Source organism: Calliopsis andreniformis, chromosome 9, assembly GCF_051401765.1.
Source record: "Calliopsis andreniformis isolate RMS-2024a chromosome 9, iyCalAndr_principal, whole genome shotgun sequence".
Lineage (NCBI taxonomy): Eukaryota > Metazoa > Arthropoda > Insecta > Hymenoptera > Andrenidae > Calliopsis > Calliopsis andreniformis.
The window spans coordinates 18,572,471-18,587,978 of record NC_135070.1 but is presented as its reverse complement, the minus strand read 5'-3'; the positions used below and the strand labels follow the sequence as shown (position 1 = coordinate 18,587,978).

At 37.5% G+C, this 15,508-nt stretch overlaps 2 protein-coding genes across 6 annotated transcripts; both read right to left on the bottom strand.

Annotated features, from left to right (window-relative positions):
* Positions 1-540: 540 nt before the first annotated feature.
* LOC143183064 (adenosine deaminase) lies at positions 541-3,235 on the bottom strand. Its single transcript, XM_076384456.1, has 4 exons — positions 2,934-3,235; positions 1,952-2,543; positions 1,534-1,854; positions 541-1,451 (listed from the first exon to the last, which is right to left on the bottom strand). Exons 1-4 carry the CDS (start codon positions 3,142-3,144, stop codon positions 1,052-1,054), a joined length of 1,524 nt encoding a protein of 507 aa, XP_076240571.1. The 5' UTR covers positions 3,145-3,235; the 3' UTR covers positions 541-1,051.
* Positions 3,236-5,955: 2,720 nt separating this feature from the next.
* Hydr2 (abhydrolase domain-containing protein 2) lies at positions 5,956-14,975 on the bottom strand. Of its 5 annotated transcripts, none has more exons than XM_076384170.1 (8): positions 14,714-14,975; positions 9,374-9,546; positions 8,514-8,681; positions 7,817-8,003; positions 7,520-7,718; positions 7,280-7,430; positions 6,361-6,562; positions 5,956-6,277 (listed from the first exon to the last, which is right to left on the bottom strand). In XM_076384170.1, the coding sequence occupies exons 1-7, from the start codon at positions 14,866-14,868 to the stop codon at positions 6,393-6,395; spliced, it is 1,203 nt and encodes a 400-aa protein (XP_076240285.1). In that variant the 5' UTR covers positions 14,869-14,975; the 3' UTR covers positions 5,956-6,277; positions 6,361-6,392. The 5 variants fall into 5 exon arrangements, with proteins under 5 accessions (XP_076240285.1, XP_076240284.1, XP_076240288.1 ...); XM_076384172.1 differs by lacking the exon at positions 14,714-14,975 and adding exons at positions 10,643-10,784; positions 10,895-11,688 and having other exon boundaries at positions 6,196-6,562; XM_076384169.1 differs by having other exon boundaries at positions 5,956-6,562.
* Between the last annotated feature and the right edge of the window lie 533 nt (positions 14,976-15,508).

Here is a 15,508-nt window from a genome sequence, read left to right as displayed (position 1 = left end):
TACATATATTTTAGTTGAAATAATTTCTTTTATTAATTTCATAACAAAATCTGTACATAATAACAATAATTGTTAACAATGTATACGAGATGACTTCTGGAACTGTTGATTAACAATACATGTAGCAAAAATCGTTGTTACAAAGTCAGAATCATTATTTTAACAGAAATATCGATTTATGTCGGATTATTCTTCGGTAGATTGCCCCCCCCCCCCCCCCCCCCCCCCCCCCCCCCAGGTGTAAATAATCTCCCGCAGATATAAATAACCGGATGACCTACCGATTCTTCAGTTGTGTTCCGATCTTCGACTCGGTCGGATCGCTCTGCCGATCCCCTTTTGATATCTGGTGACTCAGGCCCACCCTTGACCTACCCAACCCTCCCACTGGTCATCTCAAACCCTTGACCAGTCCTCTCACTGGTCATCCTTGACCCTTGACCAGCCCTCCCACTTGTCATCCCTGACGCTTGACTAGCCCTCCTACTGGGCATCCCTATCCTATAACTAGCCCTTCCTCTAATCATCCTTGACCCTTGACCAGCCCTTCCATCGTTTACCTCTGACCTTTGATCAGCCCTCCCATCCTTCTATATCGATTGAAGACATCAAGGAATTTCATCGTCAAGATATCTAAGTATTAAATATAACTTCTAAGCCTAATTGTAAGATAAATGTTAAATAATCAAATTTTAAAATGGTATAAAATAATTTTGAAACGTAATCAAGTCTCGCGCATGCATTTATAAATCTTGTATCAATGGCAGTATCATGCAGCTCAGTACAGTCTAACAGTTTCGTATCCTTGAAGAAAAGAAATTGTATCCGAAACCGGTTTTATTACTGATTAATCGACGACAATAATTAAGTGATACTTAACGACAGTCAATTATAACAGAAAATCGTTATGTGATTTCATCGTGCACGCGTGCAAAAATAAGTAAACGACGACGATGCATCGAAAAATGTTCTCTATTGTCACATGTGAGGACACGAACGTCAAATTGTACACTAATTTAGTTAAAATTACAATCTCTCGTCGTTATCAATTTTATCCACGCTTTTGGCGTGCGTCCTTAACCACTTCCTCCACGAATCTGTCCCATTTCATCTCCCAGAGAGCCATCGCGTCCTCTTTTTCTTCATCGTTCAAGCTACTGTAAGAAAGGGAGTTTATGGCCAACTGTTTCAGAGCTTTCATATCGGAATGTTCCGACATAAGTGCCATAAAAGCTTCATAGAAGTCATAGCTCAGGGCTCTTGCGCCCCAGAAACCTGGGTCGTCGTTTGAGATGACTACAGGATACCCTTCCGCGAACAGCCTTCTAGCTGCGTGGTTTCTCAGATCATCTACGAGCTTTAACACCTGATTCGAAATTGGATTCACTTCTATGGCGATATTCAATCGTCTTACCATTTCCAAGAGAATAGGGTGATAGGCCAATGCGTACCTGTGACAAAAATTTATAAAAATAAAATTCATTACGTCGCCTAGTTGCTGCAAAAATGAGATAATATCCTGAATTTATTTACCCATGGCCAATGCGTCGGGTGTTCATCAAAATAGCATCGACAAGATTTTCATCCGTCGACGAGCCGTACCAATTCGTCTCCCCCGTGTGAAAGAAGAAATTAATACTAGGATTAGAATTCAGTATTATGTCTGAGAAGTATTCTAGGGTGTGTCCTTCGTCTTCTCGACCAACTAGATCAAATCCAGCCACGAAGTTAGGATATAATTCCTGTAGCTCCTTCATGGTCTTCATATACCCTTCCGCTTGTTTATGATCAGCAGAACGTTGAGGTGCATAGATTAGTTTAACACCGATAAAATCTGGATGATCTTCTTTGAACCTGTACATTAAAAACCTATAACGATTATCTCAGGTACTTGAGTATCAATCTTATCTTCACAATCTTTTTTTATTAATACAGAGCATAGAATACTAGCCTTTCACTAAGTTCTTTATAAATGCCAACTATGTCGCTAGGTTTATACTCTGTACCCTCGAAATCATATAGAGTCGGCAAAGTGGACCTCAGTTCAAGATAGATTACATTATCCTCATACAGCTCTTCAAGAGCCTTCAAGAAATGGTCCTCATACACAGGCCTATACGTCACTAGCGGATTGATGAAGGTAAAAATGCCTTGAAATTTGCTCCACGCTGCATCAATGTTTGCGTACTTATTATCAGGATCATCACAACCCATCGTCAACCTTTCCTTGATCCTTTCGTCTACTCCTATACCTCGCTGCGGATTCTGTCGGACATCCTTCAGCAACTCCCACTGACACGTGTCATCTGGTTTGTGGAAGAACTGTAGTCTGAAGACTTCATCCTCGTCGCAGATATAAAGATCATCACGGAACGTAATATTGTGATACAGATAATCGATCGCGACGAGGGATGTGTCGTGGGCATGGAGCACAGCACCCTTTGGCATGCGGCGCAAGAATTGGAAGACTTTTGAGTTGTCTATCTGTTTCTTCGCCATGAGGAAGTTCTGACTAGGGGCGAACAGTTCGGGCTTCCTGAATGCTGCAAGAACCATTGGAAATTACGACTTCGTGGGCAGAATGACGGACAAGGAAGAAAAACAAACGATAGTGGTGGTTCAACGAACTGTAAGCGGTACCGAGTGGAAGCAAAATGTTTACCGAGGCAAAGAAAGACGAAAGTATCAGTCTAGTTGATAAAGCAAATCGAGGCAACAGTACTCGCGTAATTCACGAACAAAGGAGTTGTTCATTCGTCGAAGCGAGATCAAAGAGTAGCTCCAACTCTCAGTTCTATCGGCTCCTTCGAGTCTAACGATTGACCAGTGAACAAAGTACGCGAATTGTAATGTATCAAACAGGTTTCCGTATTTCCGTCACATTACGTACTCTGTGGATAACTCGATCACAAACGTTTACTACAAAAACGAACCCGCGTCTAGTTCCTCTTTCTTCGCGGTCATCAGGACATCGTTGGCAACTTGCTCGAAGTCGTTCAAAGTCAGATTGCCGCCTATTGCCATTTGCTGCTCGTACGCCAGGATTTGTCTCCGCAGGATCGTGTAGTTCGCCGAGAGTGGTAGCGCGACATTTACACTGGTCTGACCTAGTATCGCTATCAACGCAAAAATGAATTGCCTCATGGTCGGTGATCTGTATCCCACGTGTGTCTCGCTTCACGTTGCGTGTATACGGTCAAATTCAAATCGCGCCACCGATCCGATCCTCGCGACAGTTACCACTCTACTGGCTGAACGTTTCTGTCATAACCATCGTCCACCTTCTTTGCTGATGTATCAGAGATTGAACATTTACGTTTGTTCTGTAATCAGTTTTTCAATGATAGGACTGGGGCATTTGGTTCTGTTGTTACAGCAAACATAATCAGATAACATTTCTCTTCTGTTGTCCAGATCTTCTTAGACCACGTGCCAGTACATTTCGTTCTAACATAGTATTTTTAAGAAGTACTTTATCTCTGCTATGATTGTCCTAGTACATTCTGTATCTGCAACGATAGCTTCAGTGGGATAGAGTGATCGAAATCTGATAAAGGAGAAGGTAGTGATATGGAATCTTAAGTTGTTCTTAAATGACTTATTGATTAACTTAGCTTGTCTCTATATTGCAATAGAAAACGAACGCGCCGCAGCTTCCATTCTGAATGAATGATAATTGTTTCATTGAGTGAGAAATGAATAATCACCTATTACGCCGTTATTTGGTTACATAAAGTAAAGTCTATTATTATGGTCATGTATTCAGAAAACTTGATCTCGCAGGTTTAATAGGAATCAAAATTTGTTGTATAGCAATAAATGTTGATACATTTATTCTTAGTAAGTTAAACGCACAGAGTCAATGTCTTTGAGTCATTGATAGAAACCATGTAAATAGCGTGTTTTATGCTTGATTACTTTCCACTATGACTGATAGAAGGCTGATGTGTTCAGACTGAAATTGCTGAAGAATACATAATTAATCTGATTTACAATGGTTCTACAATAATCTGCTAATAGGATCAGGTAATTGTTTTCATCTTTCAATTGCAGTATAGTATAAAAATATAGCTTTACTCACGGATTAGAATTTCTATTTTTCCTAAGTAATTTATTTATTTTACTTTTGTTAGATTTCCTACATTTATGGTACGTACTAATATATATGCAAGGTGTAATGAACAAATAAAAAAATTCATAGAAATTATCATCTCGATGGAAAAGATTTATTTTCAGTGCGGACAAATTATTTTTTACAAAAGACAATTGCTCGGAAGTAACAAACGTCGAATCATTGAACAAAATATAAAACGCTCGCAACACTCTTTCAATAAATTGCTTAAACGGACTTCCTCCCATCGCTAATTTCCTAATTCGTTAACAAACTCTATCGTCTCTATTCAACGGAAAATACCATTCTTTACATAACTGCTATTTGCTCGCTAAAGAGGAAAAATACGACTGTCTTGTTTTTTGGTAAATTCCATTTGCAGAACTTAATCTAAGGCACTTTTTATTACAAGCACCTGTTGGTTACATAATATACAGCTTTCGGCTTTCCAGTACATGTAAATCTCTATCTGCAAGCCGTAAATGGTTCTGCATCGACGCTCGATCATTCGAAGATATTAGCTCACCCTATCTAAATTAATAGTACAATGCATAATGATCGATATGTCGACGAACATGTGCCCTGCTGCTTAAGTATTAGCTTAAGCGGCATTAGTGTGGCAAATAAATTACGAACAGTAGAATTACCTAAATTCAAGAATGCAATGTGCGCTATATTTAATTTCGTGGTCCTTTGGAACAAGTTGTTTAACACCATTCACGTACTCAGTTCAAAAATTTGTAAACTATACAGACGTATAAATTGTTCTGGCCTCATTAGCAATAATATTATTAGCTGTATGAACTACAGCTCAAAAATATATCGATGATGATGAAAATATTACTGCTAGGTCTTTAATTATTAACTGTACTCATTGAATTAACACTAAAAATAAATAATTTAAACTAAGGAATAATCTTTACTGTACTTAAATAAAATAATTATGTACTTATTACCTTGCTGCGCGAAGATGTATGTGTGTATGATATTATTGTCTTATATCGTTTTAGGGGGATATTTACGCGTATTATGAACGATACCTATGAGAAATTAAAGTATGGAGAATGAGATTGCAAGTCTAGTAAAAGTTACTCGTTTGGTTGATATATTATATTTGGACCATAGTTTTCTGTGCTTTTCTTCTTGACAAGTGAAACGAAGTTTTGATTGGTATGTTTGAAAATATTTATATTCCTCGTTGTTATAGTTTTATAAAAAAAATTTCTTTAAAGCGTATATATAACTCAACATATCACCTAAATCAGTCCGAAAAAATAAAACGTTCGTGTTTAACAGAACGATATCTTTTTTGTTAATTTCAAGTACGACTTTTCATCTATAAATTATTCTATATAACATTCAACGAACGAAGGTTCTCAACAGAAAAGTTAAAAACCTACGAACTCCTTAATCAAATGACTATTCGCTAAGCATATGCAATCATTGAAAAAATATACCTTTTAACACACTTTCCATATTAACGGAGTTGCCCCTCCGTACACGCAATAAATTATATACAACTTGTTTCGTTTGTCCCATATCATTGAACACAGGATATGTAAACGCAACTTTTCAGGAGCGAATGATTCGACTATTCCCCATCTTCGCTCAATTAATTTCACATTTTTCTTTGCACACAGTACACCGACCGTTGATTAGGTAAAATATGTTTTCTAATTTAAGAAGTTCCATTAAGATCGTAAATAGTCTTTATCAAATATAATGAAACTCGTAATATTTTTGAGCTTGTAAAAAATGGATTTATCGCTTTCTTATGCGATAATAGTCGTCACGAGCGTACTTCAACCGTTCTATCGTACGATCTTCAACATCAGTTCCGTATCAAATCGCCCTATCAAAGATCCCTGAGCGTGAAGCGTCAATGATTAGGACACCAAGGAAAACTAAATAATCGTCGAAATATTACATACAGTCTCTTACTAGAAAGTCAGTCACAAAGAATTTTCTGCGGTCGCGTCATCGAAACGGCGAGTTCCTTTAAGGCAACCGTAAGAAATACAATGACACCGTTTGCCTTCCAACTGAATTTCTTCGCTTAGATCAGCTTCGATTACAAAAAATGACATCTCATAAATCAGCTGAGACCGTTTCATATACGCAAATCCGATTTCACGTGTTATCGCGCAGACAATTCCTTCATGGGGCCTCGAACCGATATCGAACGTGAAATCTCTCAGCAAGATCACGATTATGAGCTGCGCCGACTTGCGGCTTAATGGTTTACTTACAAGACGACTATGACATTGAGATTTAAATAAGGTTAAGAGGTCTTGAGTGATTTATCTGCGTGTGCTAAGGTCAAGGACCCCACGAGGGACACCAAGGTACGGTCTAGCCATGTTATGGGGTTTGGATAGAGAAGGCCACCTTCGTAGAATCCCAAGTGACCACCGTGCGCCAGTTCTATGTACAAAGTGTTTGGGTGCTTCTCTGTAACACAAAAATTTAAGGTTTTTATGATTAGTATATAAGGTAGGTAGTGAAACTACGGATGTTTAATATTCAATGAACATCGTGACTATAAAATTAAAACTGGAGCTATAATAAGGTAGGGTGAACGCTCCACGACTTTGTGGAGTACATTTCTATGTAAAATATCGCTATCATTTATTTGTATAAGTGAGACAAGATAACATAGCAGTCTATGGATAACAATGTTATTGCAAGTTTCTACGATATTTCACTCTGATAAATAGAACGGATGAAAATACAACTGCTTGTAATTCTATAAAAAATGGTTTTATATAAATTGTTGGATTTATTGACTTAAAGTTATGGAAAGAAGCAATGAGTTTCAAGTTGAATATCTGAAGACGTGACTTGCTCGTAAATGATAGCTGAGTTCTCTTTGAATTCTCAATGAAACCTCTCTGTTTACGATTAGTAGAGTAGAGATAGTAGAAACAATGACAATGACCCGCATTCGACGAGACCAGTCAAGGTCATTTTTGCCAATTAATGCAGCTCACACTTAAAGGAAACGACTAAGTGCGACCTCGATGAGATTTTTATGTTTGCAGAAAGCAAACCGTGATTCTATTGGGAAAACTCTTTACCCTATGATTAAAAGAACGCAATAAACTACTTTAATTCTGCCGCAATATTTTTTATCTTGATTCTAAAAAATAATTGATTATCTATACTTACTGGCGTGCTCCTTGATAGGTTCCAGCAGCATTTCAGGTACTATAGGGTCATCCATCGCATTGATGAACACCATAGGGGTTGAAATGGTGTCGAGATAAAAAATAGAGCTACTCCATTTGTACATCTCCTTCACAGATCGAAAGTTGTGCACCTGAACGATCGACAAACATTCAAGATAGATATATGTATCTTGTACGCGTGCATACAGTGAAATCCACGATGCATTAAAGTGCAGTGTACCTTTCTCGTGTACGCTTCATCGAGTTCCGGTAACGTAGCAGCAGAAATGATGTCTCGCTCGTTTAAATTATACCTCTGCTTCACGTCCTCGGACAGTAATATGCTCTTGTGCTTAAGAATAATATTTTTCACGGACTCTGACATTATGTAGAGGTAGAAACGTCGGAAATTTTGCCAGTTAAGTAGGAACTTCGTACCTCTGAACAGAAATAAGGTGCGTGGACTTGAGTCGCTTCAGTAACTTAACAACTCTAGTTATAGAAAGTACATGTCTATATAGTAATAGTATGTACTTACTCTAAAGCGTTGTAACCTTGACAAATAGATATTCCACCTATTATATTAGGGAATTTATTTGGACCACGTTCTCCCAAATACTTGGTCACGAGGTTACCACCTAAACTAAATCCGATACAAATGATTCTCGTGTTCGGATGCTTCTCTATCAAGCTCTGTAGCATAGTGTTGTAATCGTCGGTGTGTCCTACACAGTTTCAGTTGAATCGATAGTTAATCACGTATTCAATTGACGCTTACCAAGTTATAATTAAATTCCTGTGATTATCGTGATCTGAGATATTAAAATTCACTTATTCAAAGCTTGTGAGTGGAAACGCTAATTGAAATTAGAAACTAGTTTCTCCAGAGATACCCTGTGACCAAAGTCCTCCGTAATTGTCTCCATCTCTTAACTGATAATCTTTCAATTAGGAATTATAGTTTTATCAAACACTTCAATTTCACTGAATCATTTAATTCTTAGCGATTAATTTAATCCTAACGATAGAAAGAGAACACCACTCATAGTAAGAAATTATTATCTAAAATTGATCAAATTCAAAGACCAATTTTGAAAGATCATTTACACATGCAAGCCTTGAGTATCATTGATTGAAATCATATTATATACGACTTTGCAATAATTTTCAAGATCACAGGATGCTCGTTTCGCAACAGGAGCCATTATGAAACATTAGTGTACATTCCCACGTACCATAAGTGAATATTCGTGGCGCAGTAACCTTTACACTAGAAAGAACTCCGACGTGGTTAAGCACAGCGCATCGATACCCATGGCACTGTACAAAGTGCACAAAAGTTCTAATGTAAACGCTTTCGGAGCTGTTGCAAATCCCAGGACAGATAGCAATCGTGACATCATCTGCGATAAGATAAACGTAAAATATTACATGAAGATTCAACATTAAAAAATGTATCATAGAGAAATTAACAAATTTATTCGCGTAAACAGGTGTACTGTTATTGCTTGATCCATGTACGCTTATGCTCTTTTAAGAAAAAATTGTTTACTATCAGGAATTTCAGTGCTGCTTGAATCTATTAAAGAATCGTTAGTCGCGACAGTTCTAGATACATGGTAGCATGTACATTATTCATTAAGTTTTCCGAATCATTTTTCATAGAAAAGTAGCACTGTCAGCATACTTCCGTGATGAGAAGTACGTACTTCTACTGACATTCCTTTAACAAGTATAAATTGTCGCACAAATCACGATTTTACGATAATTTTTGAATTTTTAAATATTTATATTTTTGAATTTTTGAATTTTTAAATATTTAAATTTTTGAATTTTTAAATATTTAAATTTTTGAATTTTTAAATATTTAAATTTTTGAATTTTTGAATTTTTGAATATTTAAATTTTTGAATTTTTTGAATGTCATAACTAATGAAGTAATTTTCTTTTTTTATGAAATTTGATACATCTTACAGATGATTATTTGAAATTCTTCAGTCACAGCTGGTTCTTTACCGGGTGTATTTCTAAACAGAACATTTTTAGATTTTCTCTAGAACATTTCATTTAGCTTTTTCTCTAGAATAGGACAGACCTTCGTAATCATTGGTCAGAGGCTGATAGAGATCATAGGTGAGAGTTGTATCATCCGGAAGTCCGATGTATACTCGTTCTCCAATCGGCCAAGGGCAGCGGACGCGTCCTATAATACTGTGGACGATGGTCTGTACGTGACCACTAAAACCCCATAACCTTGTTGGTTTGTATCTGAAATACGAGAATAGTGTGATGTAACAGTCTCTAATATTACTCACACAAATTCGCAATTTTACAGATAGAAGCATCCAAGGGATGTTATTGACAGATCATTAATATTTGTCGGTTTTCTTGTATATGGACAGTGTTAAAAAGGAGGAAACAGGAAAGTATAGAGTTTCACTATGTTTTAGGAGAAATAAGAAAGATGACCTTAATATTCTTCGTGGAAGTCGTGGGAAATGGAGGTCAAGGTCATACAAATCCGGAAATAATAGAATTTTTTCATGAAAAGTTTAATACTAGTGTTAATATTACATGCTAGATTGATAGAATATTATTTTATTTTTGTTCGCAATGTTTCTTCAACTCATTCAATCCTCAATAGTTTGCTTTGATCGTCTTATCATAAACCTTACATCATTTAATGCATACTGATAGCACAGCGACACGAATGACCTACTAAAACTGCACCGCTGACAGAAATAGGAATAGCGACTAATTTTCTATTCATAAGGTACACAAACAACTGAATATTGTGCGTTCAATAATTGAAGGGGAAGTATCGAGCTATTTACACGTAATATGATAATAGGTATATATCTTATCAGATAAAAATAGTGAAAATTATCGTATCACAGATCATCAAATACTTTTTAAGTTTCAAAACAGCTTATAACATTTTGAATGCACGTCACTTATGTGTAAGTGACAATTTCATTTACAAGAGTACGAATAATGGTAATCTAAACAACCACGAACGGTGTTAACAAGAATTTACAGTAAAAACTAGTAGGAAAACGAAATACTGCAACGACGATTGGAAATAGTCACAGTTCTTAGTAATTTTATGGATTCAAATTTTCAAATTAAAATAATTCCGGATCCTAATAAAATTTTTATTACATTCTTCAACATCTTACACCATTTTTTGATCCATAAACTAGTTTCACACAAGTCCTGTGTACTAGAAACGACATTGTACTCGAAGAACTGCTATTCACTCCGTGAAAGTATGTCTTCCTCAGCAAAAATGCCATAATCTTTGTGTGTATCCCACTAAATTTCAAGAAAAACTGACGCCAAACAAATTAAACCTGTTTACTACCTTCTCAAAGAACAGCAGTAGATCAGTGGAATGTTCGAGATCATAAAGAAAGGTAGCCTTGTTCTTGTGGCGATCGGTTTGCTCAACTTCATTCGTGGAACGATTCTTTCGGAACGTGGATCAGTCTGAAGATCCCGATTTTCTATACACCATTAAGAAAACTGTATTACAAGACAATTACTCCTTGCCTTCTAAACTTCGCGAAGTAAACCAGGCGCGAAGTTTTACGAGTTCCACCATAAGTGTACATACCTAACACGTTAACAAACACCACGTGAGTTATGTTTTCAATGCACGTTAAAAACCTTGTTGATGTGACGCATATTGTAGTAGAAGTATGTCTAAATCGCTTCTTTCCGCGTTTCACGCATGAAATGGTCAACGCATAAAGTAATCGCTGTTATGCAAGAAAAGGCATGCACATAAGTAGTCAATTTCCTTTTCTTACATGAAATTCTACATTGTCAGTAGTTCTAGAATGTCATGGGCTACACAAATGTAACAGTCGACAGTGTTCATCTACATCTTGTGCGCGTTTACGTTAGGAAAATATTGAAATGAACGTGAACTTGAACCTCTTAACTTGGTGTGTGGGTTAATCTAGTAGAAATGTTAGTGTCCTACATTTAGTTAGGAAGTAGAAATTCGGCTAGGCTCTTCATAGATCTATCTTATTTGGCAGCTGTTTTGGGTCATGGAAAATTCAATGTATTAATTTATGTACAGATGTTAGTAGCTTGACTAAAAAAATTTAGAAATTCTTTTCACTTGCGGAACTTATGCATGCGCTTTGCTTGTCCATTTCGTGTCGAGTATTATTCCACAATTGTGTATTAGATCTTACGTAACAATGATTAACCCATGGTACAAAGGTAATAAAAAATCGCACAAATGTTTCACGATCGCGAGTATATCATTCCAAGATTGTTATAAAATTGTAAGTTGAAGTTCAAGTTCAGCTGAACACTTTCCCACACATAATCATTGCATTTCATCAACACTATTACAATTTTCATAATTATTTTTACATACATAATTTTTTTCGCTAACATCGCAAAGTAATTATAAGTTACTCATTTCATGTATACAGAATTCATGAAGTTATTGACAAGTAGGATTTGCCATTGTTCACGGGGACATATACGCCTCGAAGAAAGTGAAACTTCTATTCGTTCCTCATAAATTGTCGATTCGTCGGTGCACTTAGATTTGTCACGAATCGATGAAGAAAAGTAGGATAGCCTCCTGCCAGGGCTTATCGAGTTTACCCTTATGTGATTCCTCTCTCACGCGATTTCACTACGAGCCGATTATCAGTGGCAACGATGGTAGAGAAAATCGTAACAACGCACGCGTAACGACACTGATCGTTAGTCGTTCATTAGAAACAAACTATACGCAACGTGAGGTGTTTTCACCGAGTACGCTCGATGGAAAAAGTAAAATTATGTGGTACGTTACAATGTGCATAACCATTCAGAGTCATGGTCAGGGAGCAATCGATTAAAAGAGGACATTTAGCTTCATTTTCCTTGTTTTCTTTTTACGTTTTACGATAGTGACTCATGTGGCGTTTCAATTGAAAACCAACACTGAATGATAACGTTAATCGTGCTCCAAAAGAAATAACGAATTACGGGTATAGAACAAAATTGTCTTTAAATAATTTTGTATTTCATGAATATTACATAGTTACAAAGATATATATTTAGTGTATACACTTTCATTATAATAATCGCTTGTAATTTAGTACAAATAGTAATATCTTCTCGTACATAATTTATGCGTGACTCATTGTTGCCTTGTCAGAAATGAGATAAATAATTTCATGAAATAAAGGAGATAACACTATTTCATAAAGATAAAGCAATCAAAATATCTGGTCTGATTATTTAATATACACAATTTATTTTTGAAGAATTTTACCTTTATTTTGAACTAGGATGAAAAAGTATACATATAATATGAAAATACATTTGTATAGAAATAAAAAGATTTTGTCCTTGAATCGAGTTTTTTTGAAAACTTGTTATTTCTGGCAAAAACAGACAGGTATTTATTATTCGATGGTAGCTTAGGATACGCAACATTTGCCCTATGGACTAAGTGTGAAGTCGCAAACATTGTCGAACAAACATAACTTGCCGCGACTGAAAAGCACTAAAATGGATAAATGAAAAACAATCTTCAATGTTTAACTTACCATGACTAAAAAATTCCAAGAGAAAATTCATGAGAGAAACTAATATACTCTGGAGAACGAAATAAAGTGTATTTTCTTTTTTACTAATGCTTAATGACAAACCAAAAATGACCTCATCCCTATTGAAAAACAGTAAAAATATCTCTACAACTTTGCTTCGCGTGATTTGACTCTATAACAAAGATAAGAGGCTCAAGATACAAATAATATTATGTCGCTGTTTTCTATCCACGAGGAAGTGGCTAGTTCAACAATGTTTGTCTTTACATTGAATCAATGACAATTTACTCGATAGGAAGATGGTTCAGTGGTTTCGCAGAGCCGCGTACCACCACGAAAAAGAATTTCATGGTTCGCGCGGAAGTAAAAGCGAAAGCAACGGAATTGCTAGGAAACACGATCACTCGATAAAGTGCAGGAAGTCTTTCTATGGAAATGCACCAGCTGAATAGGCAGTTATTACCCAATATCGATTTGCGTGACATCAACGTTGACACGAAAAGTGTTTGCGTTTAAGAAAGAAATCCCACAAGAACCTTTGAATGTAAAAATCTCAGGAATCATATGCGACTAATCGATTTTCAGCCTGAAGCTTTTTACTCTGAGAATATTTTATTTCACTAGCTCGAAACTAATCTCTCATGCATGCTTATCTTCCTTGTAAACAACTTTTGTCTAGAAATATGACATAAGACACACACGACTGTGCCTGTAATTCTGCAAGAACAAGATGCACTCAATTGCTTCCATGGATTAAGAATAAAAAAGCACTTGTACAAATTCCTATCGACGGCTGACTCATTGTGTTCACTACATTGGATGATAATGTTGTATTAGTCACTATGTTCCGTACTAGAGAAGCATGTGTTCAGTGAGGTCAGAGCCAAGATCGGAACAAGTAGTTATGCAATGCCCGAAATGGAAGAACAATGCCAACGATTACGTTATCTTTCACTCGTGCTTTCCAGGTTCTCTCATCTGTTGATCCTACGCACGCGCGCTCAATTATTAACCACATTTGCTCGATCGAAAACTTTGTATAATCTTAATTGAAAACATTCGCGGAAAAAAAGAAATACGAGAACGTTCGTTTTGCACAGATAAGCGGTTGTCGAATAAGACAATCTGACACGAATGCCTGAACATAATTCCGACCTCAGCAATTCGGCTGCTACTGGCCCCTGCGAGCCTGCGACTAATTAAGCCCCACACTTTTCCATCGTCGAAGCCTATTTCGGAGCAGCGTTAAAATAGAGCAAGGAAAAGAACGTAATTTCGTGAATACGAAATCACGTTTAATCGAAAGCCGATAGTACTAAAAATTAATGAAGCAATCTTCAGTTCCCCAATTTGAATTCATTTAATCAGGCTTGCCTCGAACAAAGTGCAATTTTCGTGACACGTTGCACGACGTTAACATTACATTATCAGCTACGCGTTCCTCGTGACACAATTAAACAAATTGATAGGGTCATTATCTATCAGAGAAAACTAGATCGCACCAGAGCAAAATGATGCTCGATAGCTGTACGCTTTTTCCCTTTCGACCACTCTTCTGAGATGTTTCGCGAATTTTCGGCGTTACCCTCGTCGAGATCTTCGATGGTCATTTTAACGAAGAAACCAGAACGCTGTACGCAAATGAGTCACAGATCGATCGAAGCCTACCAGATTCGCGTGCTATGAAACGAATCCTGTCTATACAAACGAAAAATATCCGGCGTCCCGGGGCGAACCTAACCTCACTTTCACGTCGAGCTTACGTTCCCTCGATGTAACGGGAAAAAGTGACAGGCATGTTCGCGCGTTTACATCGACGTCTCCGTCGCCAGCCGATTAAAGCAGAAGGTATCGGAAGGAGGACTTACGGTTCTGCGATGACCGGGGCGATTTTAAGGATCGTTGCGAGGAACGTCTGATCCTGGCACACGATCAACGGCTTCCGAGGTGCACTGTTTACGTTCAATATCCTGAACAGGATGCACAGGATCACAGCGAACACGGCGAGTAGAGCCGTGGACATGTTTCGCCGGCGATTGGTCCCTCGCCAAATACGCTAGTTTTTCCTTCGTGCAGTCGTCCTTTCTCTCACGCGCCAAGGCTCGACATTCAACGTGCAAAAAGAACCGTCCGACCAGTCTGTATCGCCGCAGAGAACAGCACGAAACGGATGCGTACACTCGACAGAATGACGAAGGAGGCCCGGTTGCTCTCGGTTAGGCTCGGTATATGAGATACTCGTGACAGGGGCTATGGAGCGACTGTTTCGCGTTTGTTTTACCGGTACTTCTTGACGGTCGATCTGCGCGTGCCTATCGATAGAGTTAAGTTCGCGGAGCGTCCATCTGTCCGCGCCACTTGGAGTCCCAGGAGGAATTGAGGGGAAGGGGAAAGACAGAAGGGATGGGTACAGTACACGCGACGGAGGTAAAATTTTTAGACGATTCGAGTATGATGACTCGAATAGGGGACAGAGGGACCCGTGGTATGTGGGGGAATGACAGCGAATCGATATTGTTGATAGTAATACTGACAGCACTGGAAACAAAAAATAGTCTTTAATAACTACGTGTTGCTTATCGATTTAAGTATGTAACTCATGTCAACATTCGAGCTATGTAACTGAGTATGTACGTACATAGTTGCTATGGTATTTATAGTGT

Excerpts from the sequence above, each read along its gene's own strand:
- LOC143183064 (XM_076384456.1), bottom strand. The coding sequence starts at position 3,144 with ATGAGGCAATTCATTTTTGCGTTGATAGCGATACTAGGTCAGACCAGT. Across the intron at positions 2,544-2,933 it reads GAAAGAGGAACTAGACGCGG|CATTCAGGAAGCCCGAACTG; the intron begins GTTCGTTTTTGT and ends TGGTTCTTGCAG. Across the intron at positions 1,452-1,533 it reads ACCCGACGCATTGGCCATGG|GTACGCATTGGCCTATCACC; the intron begins GTAAATAAATTC and ends TTTTTGTCACAG.
- Hydr2 (XM_076384169.1), bottom strand. The coding sequence starts at position 14,868 with ATGTCCACGGCTCTACTCGCCGTGTTCGCTGTGATCCTGTGCATCCTG. Across the intron at positions 7,719-7,816 it reads CAAGGTTACAACGCTTTAGA|AGGTACGAAGTTCCTACTTA; the intron begins GTAAGTACATAC and ends ATTTCTGTTCAG. Across the intron at positions 7,431-7,519 it reads ATGAAGCGTACACGAGAAAG|GTGCACAACTTTCGATCTGT; the intron begins GTACACTGCACT and ends TCGATCGTTCAG.